At 39.3% G+C, this 25,582-nt stretch overlaps 1 protein-coding gene across 5 annotated transcripts in view; it reads right to left on the reverse strand.

Annotated features, from left to right (window-relative positions):
• ERG (ETS transcription factor ERG) overlaps nucleotides 1-25,582 on the reverse strand; it is a 208,818-nt gene that overhangs the window by 62,707 nt on the left and 120,529 nt on the right. For 2 of the 5 annotated variants that reach the window (XM_050916413.1, XM_050916423.1), the window contains exon 1: nucleotides 17,597-17,714. The exons of 2 other annotated variants lie outside the window; for them this stretch is intronic. In XM_050916413.1, coding sequence (XP_050772370.1) covers nucleotides 17,597-17,614 — 18 coding nt within the window. In that variant the 5' untranslated portion in view covers nucleotides 17,615-17,714. Of the gene's footprint in view, nucleotides 1-17,314; nucleotides 17,420-17,596; nucleotides 17,715-25,582 lie in introns of those variants that run through there. One more of the 5 variants, XM_050916404.1, reaches the window with a different exon arrangement.

Consider the following 25,582-nt stretch of genomic DNA (forward strand, 5'->3'; position numbering starts at 1 on the left):
GAAGAGACATGGGTACATCTACACTGGAATAAAAGACCTGCTGCATGACCATGGCTGGCCAGGGTCAGTTGACTCAGGCTTGCAGGGCTCAGGCTGTGGGACTAAAAATTGCTGTGTAGATGTTTGGGCTCAGGCTGGAGCCTGAGCTCTGAGACCCTCCCCCATTCCAGGATCCCAGAGTCCAGGTTCCAGCCTGAGCCCAAATTTCTACCCCACAATTAAACAACCCTGTAGCCGAGCACCACGAGCCCGAGTCAGCTGACACAGGCCAGCCTTGAGTGTTTAATTGGGAAAGAATTGGAGCAAACAGTAAATCAGCACAAGACAGAAAGGGTCATCTCAAAACTGCAGAAAGTTATCTGAATCTGAATATCTGGATCTCCCTGCTTTGGCTGCTTCTGCAGCTGCTCCTATTAGATGGAGCCACTGGCTTGTTCTTCTCTGCATTTGCCCCCCAAGGCCACATGGCAGAGCAAAGGGGAGGTACCTCTTCCTTTCTGGGCAGCCTGCAGCTGACCAACACCACCTTAAAAATGGCTGATGCTATTTGGCAGGAAAGTGTCTGCTGAGAGCCAGGGCCGGTGCAAGGATGTTTTGCTCCCTAGGCGAAACTTCCACCTTGCGCCCTCCCCCGTCCCCAAGCCCCTGCCCTGAGCCCCCCACCCATGGCGGCTCCCCCCCTCCACCCTGAGGCGCCCTCCTGTGGCAGCTCCCCACCCCGCCCTGACGCATCCCCCCGCCCCAGCTCACCCCTGCTCCGCCTCCACCCCAAGCACACCATCGCTGCTTCGCTTCTCCCGCCTCCTCCCTGAGCACCCCGTCGCTGCTTCACTTCTCCCGCCTCCCAGGCTTGTGGCGCCAATCAGCTTAAGTGCCACAAGCCTGGGAGGTGGGAGAAGCGAACCAGCCGCGGTGTGCCCAGGGAGGAGGTGGGGCAGGGGTGAGCTGGGACGGGGAGTTCCCCTGCATGCTGCCCCCTCCTTACTTGCTGCAGGCGGCCCTCCCTGCGCTCCCCTGCCCCAGCTCTCTCTGCCTAAATGCCGGCAGCAACTGGGGTGGCGGAAGATCCAGCTGCTGCTGTTGCTGCCGAAGAAAATGCCACTCCCCAAATCCTAGCGCCCTAGGCAACTGCCTAGGTCACCTAAATGGTTGCACCAGCCCTGGTTAGATCAGCTGGGGGATGCATTAATTCAATATATGCCACTGGCAGTCACTCCTTATAGCACTCTTCCTATGGAATTGCCCCACTGAGATTAAAGCTCCCCTCCCCTAGCAGAAATTGCAAAGAAGAGCAGGTGGCAGTATCCTGGCCTGCACATCCTGGAGTGAATTTCCCATGCAGCACATCTATAAAGGTTAAGATGTTTCTACAGTTCACCTGAAAGAATCCCCATCTTTTAGTGTAACTGCTGACTTGACTTCTTAGAAGTAATGAACCAACCAACACTGCAAGCAAACCAAAGGCTATTAGTCAGTGGAAGCTGGAGTGTTTTTGTTTGTTTGAACCACATTTCTTTCTCATGAAAGCCTGAAGGTTGAAATTTGACAGTGTGAAGTTTTAACAGACGTTTTCACCATATAGTAAACACTTCATCTAGAACAGGACAGAGGTATCTGTGGGTGTTTAACAAGTCTGCAATCAAGCCACCACCTGTATATACCTAAATATGAATTTAGGTGCCTAGCATTAGGTACTCAAGTTTGAACTAAGCATCAGGCATAGGCCTCAATTCATTAGGGCCATATACTATAGCACATTTGGTGATAAGTAACTACTGGTGATTTCAAACAATATTTGTAACCAAGGCAAAAGGGGTTCAGATATACATGTTTAAATATAAAGGATTACAGGCCAATCCTGCTCCTATTAAAGGCAAAACTCACACTGACATTGGACCATCCGGGTGTCTTTTAAATATCTGAAGCCTTTGACTCAAACACATCTCCTGTGGGACTGTAAAAAAGAGTATTGCCTTCAAAACAAGCTATTTTGTAAGACAGAGGCAATCAGATCTGATCCTTCAATGAGACAACTGATCACTCTGGGTTCACAAGGATCATTTTGCTTCCTCACATAGAAAACTGCACCACTGACCATGTACATTATAGACCTGTCACATTTCTCTGAAGCATCAGGCAAAGGTCACTATTAAAGGCAAGACACTGAACTTGGAGTGCAACTTTTGTTGTTGGTTAGTTGTCACTGGAATAAAGAATTTGCCTTAGCTACATGGTGCTGTAGCTCCCTCTAATTACGTTAAACATTTTGGTCTCAAGGATGTTTTCATATGCCATTTACTTAATTTCTGCCATGCCTTGCTGTGTTTGTGCTTTCTTTTACAAACCATTTCATGTACTACATGCTAGCATAAAACTTACATTCACAAATACATACACTATAAAATTAATAATTTGAAAATCAAGTCCTGGGTTCTGTGTTTCGCCAGCTTCAATTCAAAGCATTACTAACACCAAATGCTCTGATTAGGTGTTAGCGCTGAAATCAACTCTTGCAAAGAAAACCGTATTGCTGATCTCGAAACTTGGCAGTTAAAACATCTTCCATTTTGCCTTTAACACTTACTCTTGTGAATATTTGTACTGACATTAATGGGACTATTCTCATAAATAATTATTAATAATCTTCTATATTTGTGTGCTTCCCAAAACACTTAAACAATAAATTAAACTAAATTAGAGAAGTTAATGCTTATACTGACTTCAGTGGAAGCTGTGTATGTTCAGCACTGCTGAAAATCAGGCAGTAGATGTCTCAGGTTGAGCACTCAAAATTAGTGAACACTTGAAAATTCAAACCTTGGTGACCTGCCCATGGTCAAACAGTGAAACTGTGGTAAATCTGTGAATATATTCTAGGAATCCTGACATCTAGTCCTGTGCTCTAACTACTAAACCTGTATTTAGAGAACTAATTTTGACTCATGAATTAAAACAAACAAACAAACAAACACACTATCTGCCTCTATTGTATTACTCAACGTTTTAATTAAAATACAAAATATTCCATATTCCTGCCCAAATTAATTACTAACAGTTATAAAAATTCATCTCTAAACAAAAATATACAAAGGCTAATAGACAACTAATAAGTAGCAGGTTAAAGAGTTAAAATATTGAAAGATGTTTGATCTACTTTTCTTTTGGTATTACCATTGCTCGGGTGGGTGGGGGGAGGGGAGAGAGGGAAGGAAAGGGGACCTAGCTTAGTAAGCAAACTCCCCTAAAAAAATATGTCATCTAGATCCTAATCCTAGATGTAGGGTAAAGCTAGGTAAACTGTGTTATTGTGAGTGTGTCTGGGGCAGTAGGGGATGGTTAGAGGGATTGATTGTATAAATAAGACCAGTATAGTCCTCCAGAGGCAGGTATTAAGAAGTCCAGAGAAGCTAAAGGGAGATGGAGATTGCAGAGCCAGAGAGCAGCTAAGGAAAGAGGTGAATTGAGAGAGAATTTGAGTAATTTGGGTGAGACGGGAGGCAGAGATGGCAAAATCAAGTCCTAGAAGTGATCAGGGTGATCTGGAGAAGCCTCAGAAGGTGATTAGAATGCAGGCTGAAATCTTTGAGACTGGGAAGTCCCTGTAGGAAACAGGATATTAGAAAGACCTTGAGAGTGAAGAAAGGAGATCAGAGGGGACTATAGAAATCAGAGAGAGTTAAGGTAATATATAAGTGGATTTTGGTGCATTGGAGATATTCAGAGCAAGCCAGAGAGAGGCAAAAGAAGTTATATGAGAGAGTCTATTTGTTATTATTGCAAAAACTCAGCATGCAAACAGAAACCTTGCAAACCATAACCACCTTCCTCTGCTACTCCCTAAAGTTCCTTGGTGAGGTATATAAGTTTACAGGCTTCTACATTAAAGTTCCCTTGGGCTCCAAAAAAGTGATGGAATTGGCATTTGGTATTTTTAGAGTAGTGTTGAATAACAGACTAGAATAGACTTGATATGGTTTTAATCTCCATACTGCACTACTAGAGAAGATAAAGCATGAAAAAAATACAAGTAATTTGTGAAATAATGTTTTCTTCTGCTCTTCAGACAGACCAGGAAATCTTTATTAAGCCAGTACTATTGAGAAATGTCCTTGTTATGATATGTGAATCTCTGTTCTACTGGTACTTTTATTAAATGATCAGTCTAGTACAAAAATTGGAATTGAAATGGTGTGTGCAGAGAACAGAGCGTGCATTAAAATCCATGAAATCAGGACTCATTCTGTGTATTTTGCTGAAGTTTAAAAAATCTGTCAGAAACCACATCCAGAGAATAACAACACATAACTGATCCTCATACAGATATGTTTAGCATACACCAGGTTTAAGTTCTATATTGTTAAGATGACTCTGAAAATGTGAATGTGAGATATTAGACCAGATTGTGCATGGCTGTTCCACAGCTTGGTAAGGGTGGGTGCAAAAAATCCTCATTGCCTTCCTAGGCAGCATCTGGGCACAACTGCAGGCCCCATGCTCCCAGGGATACAAACACTACTTCCTCTGTTCATCTGCTGGGGCTCAAGACACCCCAAAGGGGCAGGGTGGCACTGGAAGGCGGCAGGGCCATAGCTCCAATCCTCACATACAGGCCAGTGGATCAAGGGGGAGTGGCAGCATACATACTCCTGCACGCTAGTGAGCTCCCCTAGGGCTGTGATGGCTCTATCCCACCCTCAGTGCAGCACTATGATTATGCAAATAAGACTCACTTTATGAGCCAAATCTTAAAATGGAGATTCAAGGTCTACCCAGCTGCACACACAAATACAATCACAAATTGCTAGTTAGTGCCTGACCATTGGTTTGCTAATGGATTTGCCTGATTTTCATTGATAATCATGAATCACAGGCATAAGTTTGTGTGGCTCTTATTTGCTTTGTATCTGTATATATATCTCCTCACTATATGTTCCATTTTATGCATCTGAAGATGTGGTGCTGTAGCCCATGAAAGCTTTTGCTCAAATAAATGTGTTAGTCTCTAAGGTGCCACAAGTACTCCTGTTCTTTTTGTGTATACAGACTAACACGGCTGCTATTCTGAAACCTCTCGCTTGTGGATATACACCTTTTGAAAAATTGACCCTCTATTTTCTCTGTGTCTGTTAATATATAGGGCTAGATTCTCATAGAGACTATGGCCCCATTACACCAGTCTGGCAGCATAAACACGCCTTAGAGTGGGTGAGACTGTAATTTACTCTCACTTTAGTGTACATGAGAATTCAGGCTTCAGGCTCTAGTGTCTTCTTTGCCTTTTTAGATGTCTGCTCTGTGCTAGGGTGATAATTTCAGGTAATTTTTCTGCAAAAACTTCCAAATCCTTTCCCCCTTCAACATGGGGATGATTCATTCCTTCTTCCAAAAATTCCCTTGCTAGTTTCTTTGCTCCCAGAATAACTGCTCTGTATTTAACACCACTGTATTGCATTTATCAGTGATCGCTCCAGTCACCTGAGCAATCTTTTGCAAATCTTTTTTAAACAAGTTATGTTGTTCCTCTTTCTGCTCGGTCTTGAGTTCTAGTGTCATCTGCAAACTTGGACATTTCATTTGCAATATGATCCAAAACCCATTTTCTATACCCAACTCTATTTTACAATATACGTCTTAAGAGGCTAATTCCTAGGATCCCTGACGTCCAACTTGGTACGTTTCCACATATGGCTATTTTTGGACTCCTGCTATAGACACTGCAGTGTTGCCAACTCTCACGATTTTATATCTCACAATATTTGGTGTTTTTCTTAAAGCCTAAGTTTCTAGAGTCAGCTGAATACACGAGAATCTCAGCTTTGACTTCAAAACAGGCCCTGAAAGCAAAGGTACTTTGAATGGAACTGAGTACGGTATATACTCCAAAAAGTTTACTCATAGTACGTGATGAGTGCTTTCAAAAAAGTAAAGTGAATCTGGAGATTACCACGATGTATATAATTCAGATAGCTTGGAAAGGATCTAGGCACCATTATGAACCCTGGGGACTGAAAAATTAAATGTCTGTGACTTGAATATAATTTTATAGATGGTACTATATTTAAAAAGGTATTTAACATCTAGAAACACATATTCAGAAGGGAAGAGTCGATACCTGCCCAATCTGCAGCATACTTGCCAGTTCCTCAGGTTCAGAATTTATAGCCTACTGCTTATCCCTGCTTCAGTCCTGATCAAAATCAGGCCACTTATAAAGGTGCCTAAATATGGCCTTAAGAAACTAACTTCAGGCTCCTATTTTTGAAAATATTGGCCACTGTTTTTAAATATATCCTAGTAACCTTGAATCCTCAGGCAAACAACTCTTACAATACAGTTAGAGGTGGAGAGATTTACCAGCCACTTTTCTTCCCTTAATAGAACCAGAGATGGCCCCAACCTGTAAAATATGGACCTGGATCTAATCTTCTGCAGAGTTAAACTCAGGCCCATATTTAATTTCAGCCTTGTAGTTATAAAAAGTAAATGCTTGAAAGCCTAGAGATTCTAAATTAAGAGTAAATTTGTGAAAAAAATCCCAAATGTTTGAAACTCTGGAAATACAGGGTTAAGATTCCACAAATAAACTTAAATCCATATCAATACCACAGAAACCTATACAACCACACTTTGTACCTTTTATCAATTTCTGTATGAGCCAAATGCTCCCACTTTAATAGCCTGTGCTTTGCCTAATCATTGCAGCTGGTTAAAACCAATAATCAAACCTTCTTTGGATGAAAAATGGCTTTTCAACAAAATGGAAATTTTTGTGGAGAAAATTCTGATTTTGTTTAACTTTTTTAAGGGAAAAGAACATTTCTGACAAGCTCTAATAATACCATGTGAACTACAACCTCACTGCACAGGGGCCCTACCTTCCAGGAATGAGCCATTTAGAGTACATCCTCTTGCTTCTTACCTACCAGACACAGGGCAGGTCTACACTCGGAGTGCTACACTGGCACAGCTGCGCTGCTGTAGAGTATCTGGTGAAGATGCTCTATTCTGACAGAAGAGTGCTGTCCCATTGGCATAGTTACTCCAGCTCTGCAAGCGGCGGAAGCTATGTTGGCAAGAGAGCATGTCCCACTGACATAGCGTGGATGTGGACAGCGCTTAGGTCGCTGTAACTTGTGTCGCTTAGGGGGGTGTCTTTTTTACCACCCTGAGTGACATAAATTAGATTGATTTAAGTGATAGTGTAGACCTGCTCACAGATCAATGACCAAATCCTCCCACTCCCATATTCCCACTCCAGATTGGAGACAATACTATTTTCATATCTCACCACGTACATATGATCTGCAACCACCTGGACTAGCTAACATTCCACTACCTTTTTCATATAGATTACAGATACCACTGCACTTAAAAGTGTACAAGTACTGTTTTGTCTTGTTAGTTCAATAAAAATATTTAGGGATCAAAACATCTTTAAATTCCATAAGCTTTAATACAGCAAATCATGGAAGCATGTGGTTAACTTTAGGCATCAAGAGGACCACTAACGTGCTTTAAATTAAGCATGTGCGTAAGTGGTTTGCTGGATCAGAACTATAATGCCCAGGCACTCGCAAGTTTTCCTCCTTAGACCCTCCTCAGAGCTCTCTTTTTAGCTGTATCTACAGCCTTGAATGACACAGAGCACTATGAGCCTGATTCAAAGCCCATTGTACTCAGTGGAAAGACTCAGCACCTTAAATGGACAGGGATTTTGCTGATCAGAAGCCAGGACAGGAAGCTCTGAGGAAACATAAGAACTACCCTGTTTGTTGGTTTTAATATTTGTTTTTTGTTTTGGAATTTACTGATTGTAAATCTGCAAGGAAGAAACTCGGTAACCAGAGACTTTGCCAAGTTGTGTTATTTTGGTTATATCAGAACTCCTGAAATAAACCCAAACTCCAGAGAGAGTTCTGTGTTTAGACCTGTGCCTCCTGTGAACTCACTCAGCCTGTCTAGCTGCTCAGAACCTCACTGAGTTTCCCACATCATTACAATGCTGGGTAAAATGGAGATTTGGTTACGTGTCCAAGGCCACATTATGAGCCTGATTCTCCTCGCACATCCATTTTATACCACTGTAGCCCCTTTCACGTCCATGGATTTAATTCTAATTTACCTCAGCATAAGGGAGTGGAAAATATGATTCAATGAGTTCAGTTGGCAGAGTCAGAAAATAGATTCCCAACATTTCTGATTTTGAGTTCCGTACTCTCACCACCGCGCCACACTGCCTCTTGCTAAAACAAATATTGATTGAACCACTCAAGCTTCTCATTTCTTTTCTTAACAAAAAGGGTCTGATTAAGCTTATTTTGAAGTAATCTTTATAGAGTACAGTAGCACACCACAAATAGTACACATCTCAGAAATCTCAAATTTTCATTTGAAATGTCAACAAAGAAATACAGTTTGGGAACTTAAAAAAAAATCATACATTTAGAGAAGGCCTGACATTCAAAAAGGGGCCTCTGGATGAATCAGCTTGCATTTGTGTTCATTAAGAGCATCAATTCAAATACTCTTGATTGTTTCAGTTGTTTATGAATCTCGACCTTTGTAAGTCACGAAAATGTGCTGTCTCCTAAAGATGTTCCCTGCCGATATGACACACATTTTGTATTGTTTTACTGCACACAAGCATTAATATCCCAGAGGTAATCCACCCTTCTTTTAACGGCCGATGACAGGTCCAATGGCTGAGCAAAAATCAGTTGAAGGAAAAGGAAGTCTTGTCGGAAATGAGATTAATCTTGTAACGAGTGTTCAGCCCTGATAACCCATCTGTGCAGAGAACTGCTTTAACTGGAGAGCAATTAACCTTCACCTGACAAGCTCTGTCCAACCGTTATAAACAGCATTAAAGGCACAGGATCCCCTTTTCTTCCTTTCTTTTTTTTCAGTGTAGACTAAATAATCAGATTTTTCATTCCATGAAAACTATATGTGCAACAGTGCACTGATGTTAAATCTCAAGAAAAATTATGAAATGGCAGTGGGCTTTTACATATGCTGTGAACTGTATCTTTGGCCTTTGCCTTAAGTGGCTGATCTGGTTAGCAAAAAGAAATCATTCTGACCACTTCCAGTAGCTATTGTACCAAGGGAATATCCTACATATAAGTTATCAGCGAAGTTGGTGTGAGTACGTCAAAGATTAACAACAACAACAAAAATCTTTGCAAGTTGACAAGAATTAGCTCAGTCTGCTTATGTTAAATCCCTTTTAGTTTAACAATCCTGGCAGGACAGATTGGGTCATTATACCACCGGTGTGCTCCTCAAGGCTCACGTTTAGGAACAATCTAGTTTTTTCCCCTGTGGACGGGTGGAGTTTAGGTATGCTCCAGAAGTTAGCAGGTTTGAGGTTAATGTAACTGTGAAGACTGCTCAGTACACAACTGCCTTCTTCTGCCAGATAATACCAACAGATTGGTTGGAGCACAAGTTATGTTTGAAAGCGTCTATAAGTCTAACTGTAAGAGCTGCAGTTAAAATGCCATGGTCTTTTAACTAGTAATATCAGTTTAAATAACTGTCCTTCTGAAAATGATATCCATCATTGTGGCAGCAGTTTAGGGGTAACAGAACTTGGGTCTATTTTTCAAAGGCAAGGCCACAATGTGTATGATATAGAACAAGCTCAGTGGCATAGCAGTGCTCAATCCTGTTGGCAAAGGCTAAAATACTGATCTCAGTTATACTGGCAGTAAACTGGAGTGATTCCTTGGAAGTCAAAGAGTTACTGGCTGAACAATTACCAGAATCTGGTCTAAAGACAGGAAGCAGGTTCTAAATTCCAAGGCCCTGAACAACTGGTGTGAAATTCTTGGCCTGTTGAAATCTATGGCCAAATTCCCATTGACTTCAATATGGCTTGGATAGCATTCCAGGTTTCTAAAAGACTTGTCCTTTCTATTCATGTATCTGAAACTACTTGCCTAAATATTACTATTGCCATTTGAGTTTTTATGCCTTTGTTTCTCTTTCCCTTGATCCATGTTTCTCTTTTCCATACCTAAAGTCCAGACTTGCACGTCAGTCATTGCCTACTTTGTCTGCCCAATAAGGCAAAATTTCCATTTCAGTTAATTCAAATGAGTGTACCTTGCATAGTAGACTAGAAGCGCCATCTTTGACTCAGTAATCTATCTGGACCATGCCCTAAACTACATATTGGACGCGCCTGTGTTAGTTCTGGTGAGAAGTGTTAACTGAGTGGCAGAAGCACATAAATAGGGAAAGTAGAGAGTATCCCTGCCAAGTCTCCTCAGTTCCTCATTCACTCTACCTGGCTTGCCACCAAACCACCCGGCCCAATACAGGGAAGAGCCTTTGGTTAATACAGAACCCATGAGAAAAGATATTCACATAAGAAATGAATACATAGAATCGTAGACATCAAGGAAGAAAAAGACTCCTCTAGTTCATCTTGCCACCAATGAAAGATTGTTCCCTACGGTATACTTTCATAACTTTGTCCACATGTTTTTAAAGATTCAAGATCTCTAACTCATGAGGCTATGAAACAGAATAAAACCCAGTCTTCGTGTTACTACTACTACAGCACATGGGGTATGAGGAGGGGGGGGTCTTAAAGAATCCCAAAGTACTTTACAAACATAACGTAATACACAGGGCCACCAATGTGATAAGACAGAATTTGTAGCTGAATGCAGTAACGGCCGATCTCTGGTCTTTATGTAAATAAATCTGGTGCACTGTGGTTTAAATTGAAACAGTGATAGCTAGAGAATTCCCATTATATTGAACACTTAGTGGTTAGTTCCTTTTAATGAATTAGATATTAGCAGATAGGAAGTTCCTATTGAAAGCATTTCCTGTATTGGTACTCCCTGATTTGGCAAGTTATCAGGGTAGGAAATGAACACAGGAAGTATCTGTCTACAGACCTTTTATCATCAAGGTAATTGCTGTGGCAGCATTTTAGTGTTTATCAAAGTAATAAACATATAGTCTAAAAAAAGATGTTTTTCAGCTCTAAAGAACAAGGCTTTAAAAAAATCTTATGTGATATCACTGTATTTAATCATAAACTTCAAAATAGCGCTCAAATGCCATCATCTGTTCCCTCTCAACAAAACTGCAAATGGTGATCAAGGTGAGAAATTTCCTTTTTCTAGTGGGAGTGCACTAATGATTAGGGAATCAGAGGACTTTTGGGTTCTCTTCACCGCTTTGGGGCTGACTCTCTCTCTGACGGTTGTAAAATCCTTTATGGCCACATTTTTAGGTAATACCATTTTAAATAATCATTCTCCTTCCTTGGAATTTACTCACTCCAAATACTTGTAATTTATCATCTCTCTCTTCTTAATCAAGCTATGTACATTCTGCTTTTAATAAACCATTTTTTTTATCTGGTCTAAATTGGCATAGTTCCATCAAAACCAATGGAGCTACACCAATTTACATCAGTCAAAGGTCACTGTTCCCATCAATGGAGGTATGCCCTTGATGAACTTGACCCATTATATCTACTGCATTCTCCCAGCCACTGATTTTCAAACTCTGTTTAGAAAACAATTTAATTGTCTGGCACAATGCATTCTTTACACCAGTGGTTCTCAAACTTTTGTACTGGTGTCCCCTTTCACATACCAAGCCTCTGAGTGCGACCCGCCTTAAAAATGAAAAACACTTTAAAATATATTTAACACCATTATAAATGCTGGAGGCAAAGCAGGGTTTGGGGTGTTGGCTGACAGCTCGTGACCCCCTATGTAATAACCTCATGACCTTCTCAGGGGTGCTGTCCCCCAGTTTGAGAACCCCGGCTTTACACACTGCTTAGTGCCTAGGGTTCTTGTAATCTTTAGATGTTTAATGATGTTGTTCTTATGTTAATATTTGTTCCATTATTTTACTAGTGTAAAATAGGATGATCATTTCCACAGTGTCTTTCACCTCTATGTCACTAGTTCAAACTAAGCACAGGAGAGCAGATTGAAAATCATTACCAATATCTATATCATGATCTAACTGAAATAAGTTATTGTTCTCATTTCTGTTCCTAATGGGATTGGTATCCACATAACAAAAACTGTCAGCACTGTTCTCAGTGGAGCCATGCATGCTTGGGGAGAGAGAAAACATGGAAAGCAGCATGAAGAGTCTGCCCCTTGTGTGATGGGAACTTCCTCTTACTATTGATTTCCAAGACAAATCTCACCAAATATCCTGCAACCTCTATTCCCCTAAACACCCTGATGGGTATTACTATGGGACTGTCCAACTCCCTTAATTGCTAAAAAATAAAGTGGGGATGAGACATTATCCAGTCTGAAAACAGCTTATTCACAATGCTGCCGACTAGGTCCTGGCCCCATACACACATATCCCACACTTAGGTATAAGATTCAGTAACTGTACATGTAAACTCTTGGGGCAAGTCTCATGGCCACTTCTCTGTTCTGTACAGTGATGAGCACATGCAGAGATCAACAAATAATTTAGAAATAAATAACAGTAAAATAAGCAGAGTATATGACAATTTGCTCAGTCCATTAGCATGCACCTTTTCAATGCTGACAGTAGAAATAACTGCAGGTATCACTCACCCTATTCTATCACCATCCAGCAAAGGAAGCTCCTTTTTAATTAGCTGATTACGGGGCTAATCCAAAGGCTATTAGAAAAACTCCCACCGACTTCAGTAGGCTTTGGATGAGACCCAATGTGCCCCACTATTTAATTTTATCTTGCGAAAAATGATAATAAATGACATAAGCCAATTTTTCCCATTTAACTGATTTTCGAAAGAAACCTGCTATGCTGCTTTAGAAAGCTAAGTGATATGGAGTAATCATTTTTAAATGAATGGTATGATATATTCTTATTGGATTATGAATTGCCACTTCAAAAATAAACATTTTTGTTTTGCCTTAACATTTCTTTAAAATGCCTCTGTATTTCTCACCAGGAGATCTCCAGTGTGTTCAGAATGTTTAATTCTACCAACATTACCGCTTCAAAGGCCTGTTGAAGTTTCATGGAACTTTTTCAAAAACATGCTGTTTAGAGATAGCTTAGCTTCTGTTAAAAGCAAACCAAACAAAAAATCCATTCGGTATTTTTCATCTCTTCTTCTTTACTTAAAGAGTCATTTATATGGAAACTGTATCTTTGGATCAAAGTCAGGCTTGATGCAGGCAGGCATAAATCAAGTGGAGATACAACAGGGCTGAATTTGGTCCCTTTTTTGTTTGTTTGTTTATTTTACAAGATTTAATCTACTTCTACTTGATGTCATAACTTTATGTTTGTGGCACTATAATTGTTTGGTTCTGGAAATAATTGTGGGCCTGATCCTGCAGTCCTCATTTGAATGAAACTCCAATTTAAATCAATGACAGCTTATTCTGAATTAAGGAGTACAGTATCAGGCCAAAAAGCTTTAAGGCCTTGATTCAGCAAAGCATTTAGCTGTGTGCTTAACTTTATGCAGATGAGTTGTCCTATGGAAGTCAATGGGGCTATTACTTGCTTATAGTCAAGCACATGCTTGAGTGCTTTGTTGGACTGAATCCAAATGAGGAACAAGTAACAAGGACCAATGAACTTTTAATATTTTGTTTTCATGCAACTAACAGAAATACATAATACTGCACAAATGATGCTTGCGGTAAAGTAATCACACCCATCTCTAAGAAGAATATTTCTCAAAGCTTTCCATAAGATGTCAGCAGAGTTTGAAACTGCCTTCAATTTTGCTTGGTTTCAAAAATATTTGAAATAAGTATTTTGCCTTTCAAAGGGGGGGAGGGGGACAACAGTGCTATATAGAGTAACTTAGAGTGGAACACTAAGATTTCTGATGAAAGGTTCTTGTACAGTATATATTGATTTAATCAGTACACCAGTGGTCCATGGAGACCTACAGAATTTGTAACACCAGCCCTGGCAACCTCAAGTATTCCAAATTCCTGTATCAAACATGTAGACGCTTTATCTCACAAACAATCGCTTTGAAGTCAACCACAGAAAGGAAACAAGTCATAAAAAGAAGAGTGCGTATATATTTAGAGGTAGATTAGGTTAAGAGAACTGTCCACATGTGTAATTGATAAGCCATTATAAAATGTTGATTATTAATTACTCAATAGCTTTTTCTTATTAAAAATAACTGTAACTGCACTGGCAGGCAAGGAGAACAAAATAAGTGGGGGCTGCTGTAGGATGTGGAATTAAAAATTCCAGTTGAAAATAGACATTTTTGCATTTGACATTCCTTCCATCACCGAAAGGTGATAGGAAAAAAAAAGAAATTCAAGAGAAGTATGTTAATATCAACCACAAGGGGAGATTGGATTATTTTTTCATGTCATTCTGAGAAAGAAAAATAGAAGCCTACAATCAATGATACTGTATTTATTTTCTAGGCCTCATTTTCTGTACATAGTGTTCTGCATACACTCTACACGTCTTCAGGTAACAATCTGCACTGGAAGAAAACATTGCTTCTTAGTATTTGATATCCCAATTGTCAGGAGGACTTCTGCCTGAAGGAACATTTTATCCTTCAGATGCCAAAAAAGATTTAGCCATTTATATGAATAATGAGAAAATGAGTTAGATGGGTAACATAAACAAACAAATTAGATATATAACCCCTCATACTTTGGGTTTAAACAACTACTAAATTAAGGGGTTTAGGAGGAAACTTTCTCTGAAGGCAGATTATTCTACATTTTTCCATCATAGGGTTTCTTGCACTTTCCTCTAAAGCAGCTGATGTTGACCACTGGTGGAGACAACATACTGAACTCTATGGACAACTGGTTTGATTCTGTACGGTTATTCCTAAAGTATATATGGAATAATTTATTCAAAAGTCCAGGGTTGCTAGCAAAAAAGCTTATGAATCTATTGAGTTTTGCCATCTAGTTTGACAGCTCATCTCAGGACATTCTGCTTTCCATATAATTGGGGGACAGTTATTATGAGATAGTAGAGAGTTAGAATTCATGAGCGCATCCGCTTATTAGCTTATTTACAAGATCACAGAGATATCACATTCGAGACAGAGACCCCTGATCCTGGAAACACTCACATACATAGTTAACTTTAAATATACCAACTAGTCCCAATAAAGTCGATTTGACTACTCCTGTGCTTAAAGTTAAGAGTGTTAAGTGTTTGCAGGATTGGGCCCTTAGGCATTTTAAAGAACAGTGAATCAATGAATTATACTGACAGTCCATCTCTCTGCGCATAAATCAATAAAAAAAATTCTACTCAGTTATAAATAAAAACAAAAATATTCTGAGCCAAACTCTCACCTTTAATGAATGTGTAAGGCTCCCACAGAAGTGACTAAAAGCCACATGCATAGATCCAGTTTGGACTATTTAGAAGGCTTTCAGTCTTTGGCCCAGATCCTCCACTGGAGTAAATCAATGTAGTCCATCAACGGAGGTACACTGATTTACACCAGCTGAGGAGCTAGTTTGCTATTCTGAAGTGGCAAAACAGTGAGAAATTACATAGTTACTTTTTACATTTTAAGCCTATTAGACAGAAATGTTTATTTCTGATCACTCAGTCAAATACTTGCTTCATTTACTCTATCTAGAACAGGAATTGAACATTTTGGGACTGGAAATGATCTTCATGTTAAATATACTTGCTTAGTTTAGAGTGTAAAACTTTTATAATTTGCCCCAGTTAATTTACATTGTGGATGGACATAAATGAAATCTTCGCATCAAAACTAAGGACTTTCCAGCAAAGTAGGGCCACAGTCTTTCAGGCCTTAATCAGGCAAAACTCCACTGTAGGATTTGGCCCAAAATGAGGTGGCAAAATCTAATTATTATTTCACTTAAGAGAACTTTGCTATCTCTACTGAAGCTTCAATTTAAGGAACTGCCGTGTAAAATGCAGCTAGTTGTTCTTATCACTGTCCTGGAAGGCAGTAATATAACAACAACATAATGGTGTTATAATAGTTGTTAACATTGACCTGACTATAAATATACTAAAGAAAAATATAGAAATATATAAAACCAAAAAACCTTATACTTCATCTAGGCATATTGTGCCTTCAGTTTTTAAGCAAAATTTCCCACTCACATCAGGAGGACCGTCCTGCTCAAAAGAAATGTCAGCTCACCATTACTAAATTAATACACAGCACTTTCTCTTAGCAGCAAACATGTTGACTCTAGGAACCTCAAAATTTCCATAAAGAGCCTGATCCTGTAAAGTGCTGAATGTCTCCTGCCAGGTGCTGAGTGCCCGTAAATTGCCACTGAAATCAATAGGAGCCAGCTGTTGCAGGGTGTACTCAGCATATGACATGTATTGGCCCACAATGCAAAGTAGATTCATATTTTGATCTCTGTAGGTAGACTCTTGAAAGCATCCCTCATTACAAAAGGATAAGAACAGACTGCTTTATAAATATATACAAACATACACACACATGCACACAATTCAAATAATCCTCAGGCAAGATTTTCATATTACAAAATTTTTAACAAAAAGAGCATCAAACACCTGACAAATTCAAACAACAACACAGAAGTTATTCAGGAATCAAACATCAGCATCAATTATTTAGTGGCCTACCATTGCTGCTGTCCTATATCATTTACTATATCTCCATCATAATTGGAAAAGTATAAAAATACGTAATACCTCAAAGTGATTAAATATCTCAGTCCTGTATCTGAAAAAAAAATAACCCACTGATGCAGAGTCCTTATTGTATGTGTAGTTTTGTACTTCACATAAAACTGGTTTCATTATCACCAGGCATTCAGTTACAGTTAGCTTTCTTCTGCAATTAATCATAGCTATTGCTATATCTGTAACTGCTATCTATTGCAACATAATACAGCAAAAATTAGATAGATTTATTCAGCTATCTGAGCAAAGAAACCTACAAAACTCAGCAAAGCAGACTTTTAAACAGCTGTTAAAATAATGCTTACTCATAAAAGTTAGTTATGAATCAATGACAGATATTTATTGTCCAAAAAATAAAGACAAAAAGCACACACCAAGCAGAATGCCACCACCATTAAAACAACATTTAAGAAAAATCCTGAATATCAGTATAGAGTTTCCACAAAAATAAATCTGTAACATCTGCATTACTCAAAACAAGAGCTGATGTCTCTTCATTTCCATTTGCAAATGTTTGTGTCCCTGTCAATAGGGGAAGCATTTAAAAGTATCCAAAGGTTCAGCAGTCGGAGGAACCCTTTTTCTTTTCTTTCAGTGAATAACCTATCCCCTTACGGCAATCCAGATACACATCCAAGTTGTCAGAAATGATACCTACAAGAAAATTCGAAGCTCTCATAAAAGGGCTTTGCATATGCAATCCACAGCACTGAACAGTGAATTTAAAAAACCCAATTTTTTTTCCGAGTTAGAAGTTTTTAAGCCTTGCGGATGGTTGGAGTAGGAAAAAGGAAATTTACTAGGCAGTACAAAGGAAATCTTGTTGTCCTCTATTGTGGCAGTGGGGGTGTTGCCCAGTTGTAACTTATCTGTGTTGATAAAGGAAACCAAAGAACATATTATTGAAAAAACATCCAATAAAAATGTACCCCCTTCTTACCTTAATAGTGCTTGCCATAATGTGATTAAGATTATTGATCGCTAATAATTGTTAATAATAATTATTGCTTCGCTCTGACCAGAAAGAAGTTTTGATGAGGTTGTTTAGAGCGGATGAGATTGTGCTAACTCTGGGAAATGAAGTCAGCCAATGGCAGGAAGAGGTTTCTATTGGTCCTGGCTACTGCAGCTCGAAGAAACAGGATATTTGGGAGCGAAGAGATAAGAGGTCCTAAAAACAATGTTGTTTTTCTTGATGATATGTGGCTACCAGATTTTTTTTTTTTAAACAAAAAAAAAGTCAATTGCCTATGACAGCTTAGGCAGGTGTGATCTGATGTGCAGTAAGTGTGACATGCCACTCTGAAGCAGGATGCAGATGTCAGATGAAATGGGCCAAATTTGACAGGGTTTCATATAGGCTATCCCCTGGGGATTTACTGATTCAGGGCCAAAGTCAGACTTGGTGTACAACTCTATTGACATCAGAGAAGTCTAATCTATTTACACCATGTCTGAATATGTGCATTAATCTCAGGCCTAGTTACCTGAGGTATTGACAGTTTATATCTTGTCTGATCTATTATACTGTTATTTTTAGCTATAAAGCAAATGAACTGGAGCCCGTAATTTATTCCCCCTCTCAACTGAGTGTGTACATGATGCTGCTTTGTTATTAATTATTATTCTTTATGTTATCATAATGCATAGGAGCCCCACACATGGCCCAGAACCCCTTTGTGCTAGGTGCTGTACAAACATGGAAAAAAAGACAATCCCTGCCCCCAAAAGGCTGAGAGCTGAACTGCTGGCAATTTTATTTTATTTTTTTAATGGTTTTGGGAAGGATGAAAAGGTTATACAGTATGGACAAAGTTAAAAACCATGCACACAAGCACTCAAATTCAGTGTTCCCAGCTCTTGTGTTTTTATTTTATGTCTCAAAACATTTGATGTTTTTGTTAAAGCCTCAGCTCCTGGAGGCAAGAGATGATGTGAAAATCTCTGCTTTCATAAAATAAAAAATGAAACAACAAACAGCAACAACAAAAAAACCAACAAAAAATAAGCTTCTAGCCTCCATGACTCATAAAGGCTCAAAAACCAGAAGGAAAAACAATAAGCATCCAACACAGGTTACTTTTAAAACTTGTGATTTTTTTAAGCCAATCTCATGGTGTTTTGGAGTCCTGACTCATGCTTTCTGAATGCCTGGGATGACAATATTGAAGTATGGAAATGTGTTGGGGTTTTTTAAGTAAAAGCTGAAATTGTTTTGGGGACTATCGTTTTGCCAGTTTCCCCTTTGTTAATGACATTGGGGGCTGTAGTGTAACTATGAAACAGATTTCACCTTTCACACAAGGGAAAATATGCTCTGCCCCAATGCTGCAGGCTTTGTAGCAGATGCAGGGCAAGCAGCAGAACCGGTGTGCAAGGAGGAACAGGATTCCCAAAGATATGGCAGGGAGTCTCTACTAACTATGTGCTATGGAACACAGCTCTGTAGGGTTGACTGCATGTGTTACAGGGCCAGGCTGGTGGCTCTGTGACCACACTAATCCACAGTCATTACCCTTGTGGAAGGTGAGCAAAGAGGCCATGTGAGCTACTGCAGCCTCACAGCCACTCCATGGGCTGGGGACAGGATTGCTCCTCCCCTGGACATCTCAGACCTTTCGAGTGCAGAGCCTGGTTACCCAGGCTGAGTGGTCGGAGCAGAATTTACCCCATAAGGCACACTTTAAAGGATGAATAGATTTCCCAAACAGCTATTTTAAGTCTGTACCAAAAATGTGATGAACAAGAAACATTCCCACTGTCAAGATGTTAGCTAAGAGTGGTGTCAATCTTGCAATGGGCAATCAGCATTGCAGGATGAGGGCCCCACAAGATAATAATAACTGTACACAGCCTTTTTGCCATCTGAGCATATAGTGCCTCACATAATGGGGCACGGAGCTCTGCTTGGGGCCTCTAGGTGCTAGCCCAACTAACAAATAAATAATAATAATAAAGTGGTAACAGGAAAGTAGATTGGAAGCTTCTTGGTGGGTGCACACAAATATCAGACAGTAGAAAACCGAATAGCCAGTGCCTACGAGCCCACCCTCTCACACTGCCCCACTACCCTCCCATTTATGAAACAAAGGGAAAATAAAGCTTCACTGTGTAACTCAGGGGTCAGCACCTTTCAGAAGTGCTGTGCTGAGTCTTCATTTATTCACTCTAATGTAAGGTTTCATGTGCCAGTAATACATTTTAATGTTTTTAGAAGGTCTCTCTCTATAAGTCTATAATATATAACTAAACTATTGGTGTATGTAAAGTAAATAAGGCTTTTAAAATGTTTAAGACGCTTCATTTAAAATTAAAATAAAATGCAGAGCCCCTCGGACCAGTGGCCAGGACCCGGGCAATGTGAGTGCCACTGAAAATCAGCTTGCGTGCTGCCTTCGGCATGCATGCCATAGGTCGCCTACCCCTGGTGTAACTGATGACTATTTGCTTAGTACTGCCCCCTTTGGCATTTAGTCGACATTTTTCACAACACAGTGCCCCACTAGAGAAGCAAAAAAAATAGGGGCCAATTCATGGTGCAGGATTTATTCGAGGCCACTCTGTGGGAAGATGGCATGTGTTCACGGGAGTAGGAGGGAGTGTTGTCAGGGTGGCCCTGTACCCCAAATAATGCCTGAGGAGCCTCCGGGCTGCCCTAACAAGAGTTCGAGGCTGAACAAGCCTTCATTACCCTCCCTCCCTGATTTGGGCTCCGCATCAGCACAGGGATAAGTTCTGCCCATAGCTTTAGTTATGATTCCATCTTTCACTCTAAGGGATTCATACAGAGCCCCATATTCCTTCCAGTATTTCCTATCTGGCTTTGATTACTCATTCACAGACTTCTCCTCTGCTAGACATTACATTTTGCTTCAAAGCGACCTGCAAGAAAACTGCAGCTGTAGACAGGTGACACCAAGAGGCTGGTAGAGGTGACAAAAAGAATGAGGGGATGATTTAATGTTAGTGCAGCATGTCTACTTGTAACATCAGAACAGTTCAGAGTTAGTATTGTGATAAGATAATTTACTGTCCGCCTATGGTAATTTTTATATACTCCAATTGTACTGCATGGTATCTTTTCACAATCTATGTCAATTTAATTTAATTATTGTGCCTATGCACAGTAGGTAAATTGTGGTTACTTTATTGTGCTTATGCAGGGTAGGTAATTGTGGTTACTTTCCCATTTTCGCTATGAACAGTAAGAAAAGAAAGCAATTTACAGTAATCGTACTCCAGGAGGATGTTGATTTCCTCCCTTTTCATCTCCAAACAATGAGCAAGACATCCAAAAGATTAGAACCTTTTTGTCGAAATTTTCAAAGCATTGTACAATGCTTACGCTGGGTGACTTCCACTCTAATTAACTTCATAACTTAGTTTATGTTTGTGCCCAAAAATATTATGTAGCTTGAAATATCAGTTCCAGCTCTCCAACATGCATAGAGTCTGAAGAAGTTCCCATACAACCATTTAAAAGCCATGCGTCAGTAATAATCCCTCTCCAGCCTATACTCTTCATTCACCCAAACCTCCTGTTGACTTCAGTTGATTTCAGTGCACAATAGACGAGAGATTATTATCTACCTTACAAGCTAATAAGGACAGGAAGAGCCCTGAGCCTATGCAGAGCCCTTGATTTCATTAGGGCTCCCCACTAGCACAGGGATCTGTCTGCGTGGATTTGGTTGCAGGGCTGGGCACTGGTATTGAACAGGCAGGAAAATATTGGCCTATCAAATCACAGCCCATATAAAACAAAAACAATATAAAATTTTTATTAATTTATATCTTTTCTTAAATTGTTATGATTAAATAGAAAGAAAGTTAGTTATGTTACATTATATATTATTTATCATTTTCAATAATGGTTCAAAGATTTAAAAAATGGCAGCTTTTGTCAATGAATAAAATAAAGACAAAAAAACGTGCTAGATGGGGAAAGACTGCTAGGAACAGCAAACATTCCCACTTCAGATTTCTCTCTTAACCCTGTCTCCCTGGCTTGTCTTAGTGTTTTTCTTTTGAAATTTTCATTCACATTGAAACCTGCAGCTATAAACCCCAGTGCAGCAAAGCACATAAGCATGTGCTTAACTTTAAGCACGTCTAAGACCCTTGACCTCAATGGAATACGTAAATGCTTTCCTGAATAGGGACAGACATAAGCATTTGCTTAAATGCTTAGCTGAGTCAGGATCACAGGGAGTGAGCAGTGCTGTGGTCTTTTCTAAACTTAAACTTCTTGTTTATTAGAGGAGACTCAGAGACCTGACTTGACAAAGGCTCTAACCTTGCAAGTTACTCCAGCCACTGGTACAGCTAGTGGAGCTTTACACAGACCCAAGGATCTAACCATGCAAAGTTATGTGCAAGACTGAGACCAAAATGGGAAAAGAAATTTCCAAAAGAGAAAAATGTTTTTTATCCTCCATGCCTCATAACATGGACTGCACATATTTTTAAAACACATCCAACTAGCTGAATAAAGTGTACAGTTAAAACATTCCTAAACTAGAGTTGCCAACCCTCCAGGATTGTCCTGAAGTCTCCAGGAATTAAAGATTAGTCTTTAATTAAAGAGTATGTGGTGTGATGAAAACTCCAGGGATACGTGCAACCATAATTGCCAACCCTATCCTAAGCGGACTGGTTTTCATACTATAGGTAGGATTGTTTCAGATCCTGGATTCTATAAGTCATTAATATGAGAGTGTTACAATGTGGGAAATATATATTTTAACATGAGATGACACATATGTTTTAAATAGATCTGCAATTTGTCTTGTTAAGGCTGCTGTCAGGGAGTTTAACCAGGAATGTTGTCCTGGGCCCAGCCTGACTAGGAGGCCTGATATGAGCTCTTTTTGCCCTCTTCAGGAAGGCAGTAATACCACAGCACACTTTCCCCACACACTCACTGTTCAGCTGTTTAGCAGGCAGTGGGAGTTATGCCCCCATAGATAGCACCGTTTTTATGGCGCTGTTAACTTCTGGATACACCTTTACATGTCAGTTTTGCATTTCCACTTTTAGGTGTCTCCAAACTCCACCGTCAACCTAACCTCTGCCCCCCAGCTTATTAGATCCCACTCTTACAAAACATCTTGTCCCAGCCCCTGTAAGTCCTGGCTGTGGCCCTGTGTTTTATGAAATGTATTAGACCAGTAGTTCTCAAACTTCTGTACTGGTGAGGCTTTTTACATAGCAAGCCTCTGAGTGTGACCCTCTGCCCCTTATAAACTAAAAACACTTTTTTATATATATAACATCATTATGAATGCTGGATGCAAAGCAGGGTTTCGGGTGGAGGCTGACAGCTCGTGATCCCCCATGTAATAACCTTGTGACTCCATATAATAACCTCATGACTCCTTGAGGTTGTCCCAACCCCCAGTTTGAGAAGCCCAGTATTAGACTATAAATTCAAGTGATTCCCTATTTCATAACAATATTCATTAAGATAGAAGATATTCCTTAATGTACGTCCTTTGGGTAATATGAAATGCTACATAAAATTTTCAAGCTGCATGATACTACTTATGGCCTGATATCATGCTTTTTACGCAGGCAAAATTTCCATTGACTTCCTTGCCTATGTAAATAATACAGCATCAGCTTCTTGAACATTAATACTAGATCTGGTTGGAAAAACTTCTGTGGAATAGTTTTCCATCAGAAAATGCAATTATGTTGAAATAGAAATGCTTTGTGAAATCATGTCAATACCATCAAAGTTTTGTTATGGAGAAAAAAGGGAGGAGAGGAAGGTCTGTCAATGTCAAAACTTCCTGTTTGACATTTTCAGAATGCATTTTTTCAAAAACAAACAAACAAAAACTTTTTGTGTAGAAAGTTTTGGAAATTTGTGATATATAAATAAAGTCAAACTGGAGATGAAATATATTTAGATTGTCAATACAAAATATTTTAATTGATCCAAAATCAATTGTTTTCAGAAATTTCTTTCATGGAGAATTTTGAAATGTTGGGTTTCATTCCAAATCAAAACTAAAACAAAATTTTGAAATCTCAAAAACCTCCACAAAATGGAATTCCCAGTCTTGACTCAGCTCTAATTAATGTCTTTTGAGAATGATAGGCATCTGCTCTGTGAATGATGCTTATCTAAGAATTCAGTCAGATAGCTGAGATATATTTCATCATGAAAAATATAGATAGAATCTATGTAATGATTCTGTAGTTTGGTGTGTCAAAGGACCAAAGTTTACACAAGGTGATAAATGATTTGCATGAATGCTGATTGATGTAAGGTGGGGTTTTAAGTGCTCACAAATCTCCATACTGGAGTCAAATATCAGCACTGAGTAAAGAATCCCCTATCAGCTAATTAAGGATTTCTTTATATATAATTAATCGTGGTTTAAAAAGTTAATCGTGATTAATTGCACTGTTAAACAACAGAATACCAATTGAAATTTATTAATTATTTTGGATGTTTTTCTACATTTTCAAATGTATTGATTTCTATTACAACACAGAATACAAAGTGTACAGTGTTCACTTTATATTATTTTTATTACAAATATTTGCACTGTAAAAATGATAAACAAAAGAAACAGTATTTTTCAATTCACCTCATACAAGTACTGTAGTGCAATCTTTTTATTGTGAAAGTGTAACTTATAAATATAGATTTTTTTTTTTTACATAACTGCACTCAAAAACAAAACAATGTCAAACTGTTGAGTGGACTTGTAGGCTCTAAAGTTTTACACTGTTTTATTTTTGAATGCAGTTTTTTTTATATATAATTCTACATTTGTAAGTTCAATTTTCATGATAAAGTGATTGAACTATAGCAGTGCTTCTCAAAGTTGGTCTGCTGGTTGTGCAGGGAAAGCCCCTGGCAGTCTAGGCCAGTTTGTTTACCTGCCAGGTCAGCAGATTCGGCCGATTGTGGCTCCCACTGGCTGTGACACATCCCTTGGCCTGCACTGCCTCCCGCAGCCCCCGTTGGCCTGGAGCGGCGAACTGCGGCCAGTGGGAGCAGCGATCGGCCGAACCTGCCAACGTGGTAGGTTAACAAACCAGCCCGGACCACCAGGGGCTTTCCCTGCACAAGTGGTGGCCTGACTTTGAGAAGCACTGCACTACAGTACTTGTATTAGGTGAACTGAAAAATAATATGTATTTTGTTTTGTACAGTGCAAATATTTGTAATACAAAATAAATATAAAGTGAGCACTGTTCACGTTGTATTCTGTGTAGCAATTGAAATCAATATATTTGAAAATGTAGAAAATATCCAAAAAAATTTAAATAAATGGTATTCTATTATTGTTTAACAGTGCGATTAATCACGATTTTTTTTAACTGCATAATTAATCATGATTAATTTTTTTAATCACTTGACAGCCCTCATATAAATAAAAGTCAGTCTTGATATGGGTAGTTTCAAAGCATCAACAGTAGCAAAGTCTTTTCTACCAGTCAATCTATTGCACCTGGGCATAATGCTAAGTAACTTAGGGTTACTTCAAATTTTGGTTTGAATTCCTAGTTAAATGAAAGGACATTCCAAAGTTTAAATTTTGTAAAAACAAAATTTTATAAAACCTGACTAGCAGAAATGATTTCATAATTTTTTTAAAAAAGTAATTTAAACAGTTGTTTTAAAACATATAATCATTCCTGTGCAGTGTTTGAAATCAAGTCTATCACAAAGGTCCTGAAATGACACCACTGAAGTTGTCAGGAACTTTATCATTGACTTCAGCTGGCAATGGATAAGGATCCAAGAAATTAAGGCCCCAGTCATGCAATTTACTGAATGCTGATTAATGATATGCCTGAGCAGAGCCTCGGTGACTTCACTGAACAAGGCCGCCCAGAGGATTCAGGGGGCCTGGGGCAAAGCGGGGGAGCTGTGGCGCTTGTACTCATCCAATGGCGGTCTGGG

The sequence above is a fragment of the Gopherus flavomarginatus genome, chromosome 1 (assembly GCF_025201925.1).
Source record: "Gopherus flavomarginatus isolate rGopFla2 chromosome 1, rGopFla2.mat.asm, whole genome shotgun sequence".
NCBI classification, from domain to species: Eukaryota; Metazoa; Chordata; order Testudines; family Testudinidae; genus Gopherus; species Gopherus flavomarginatus.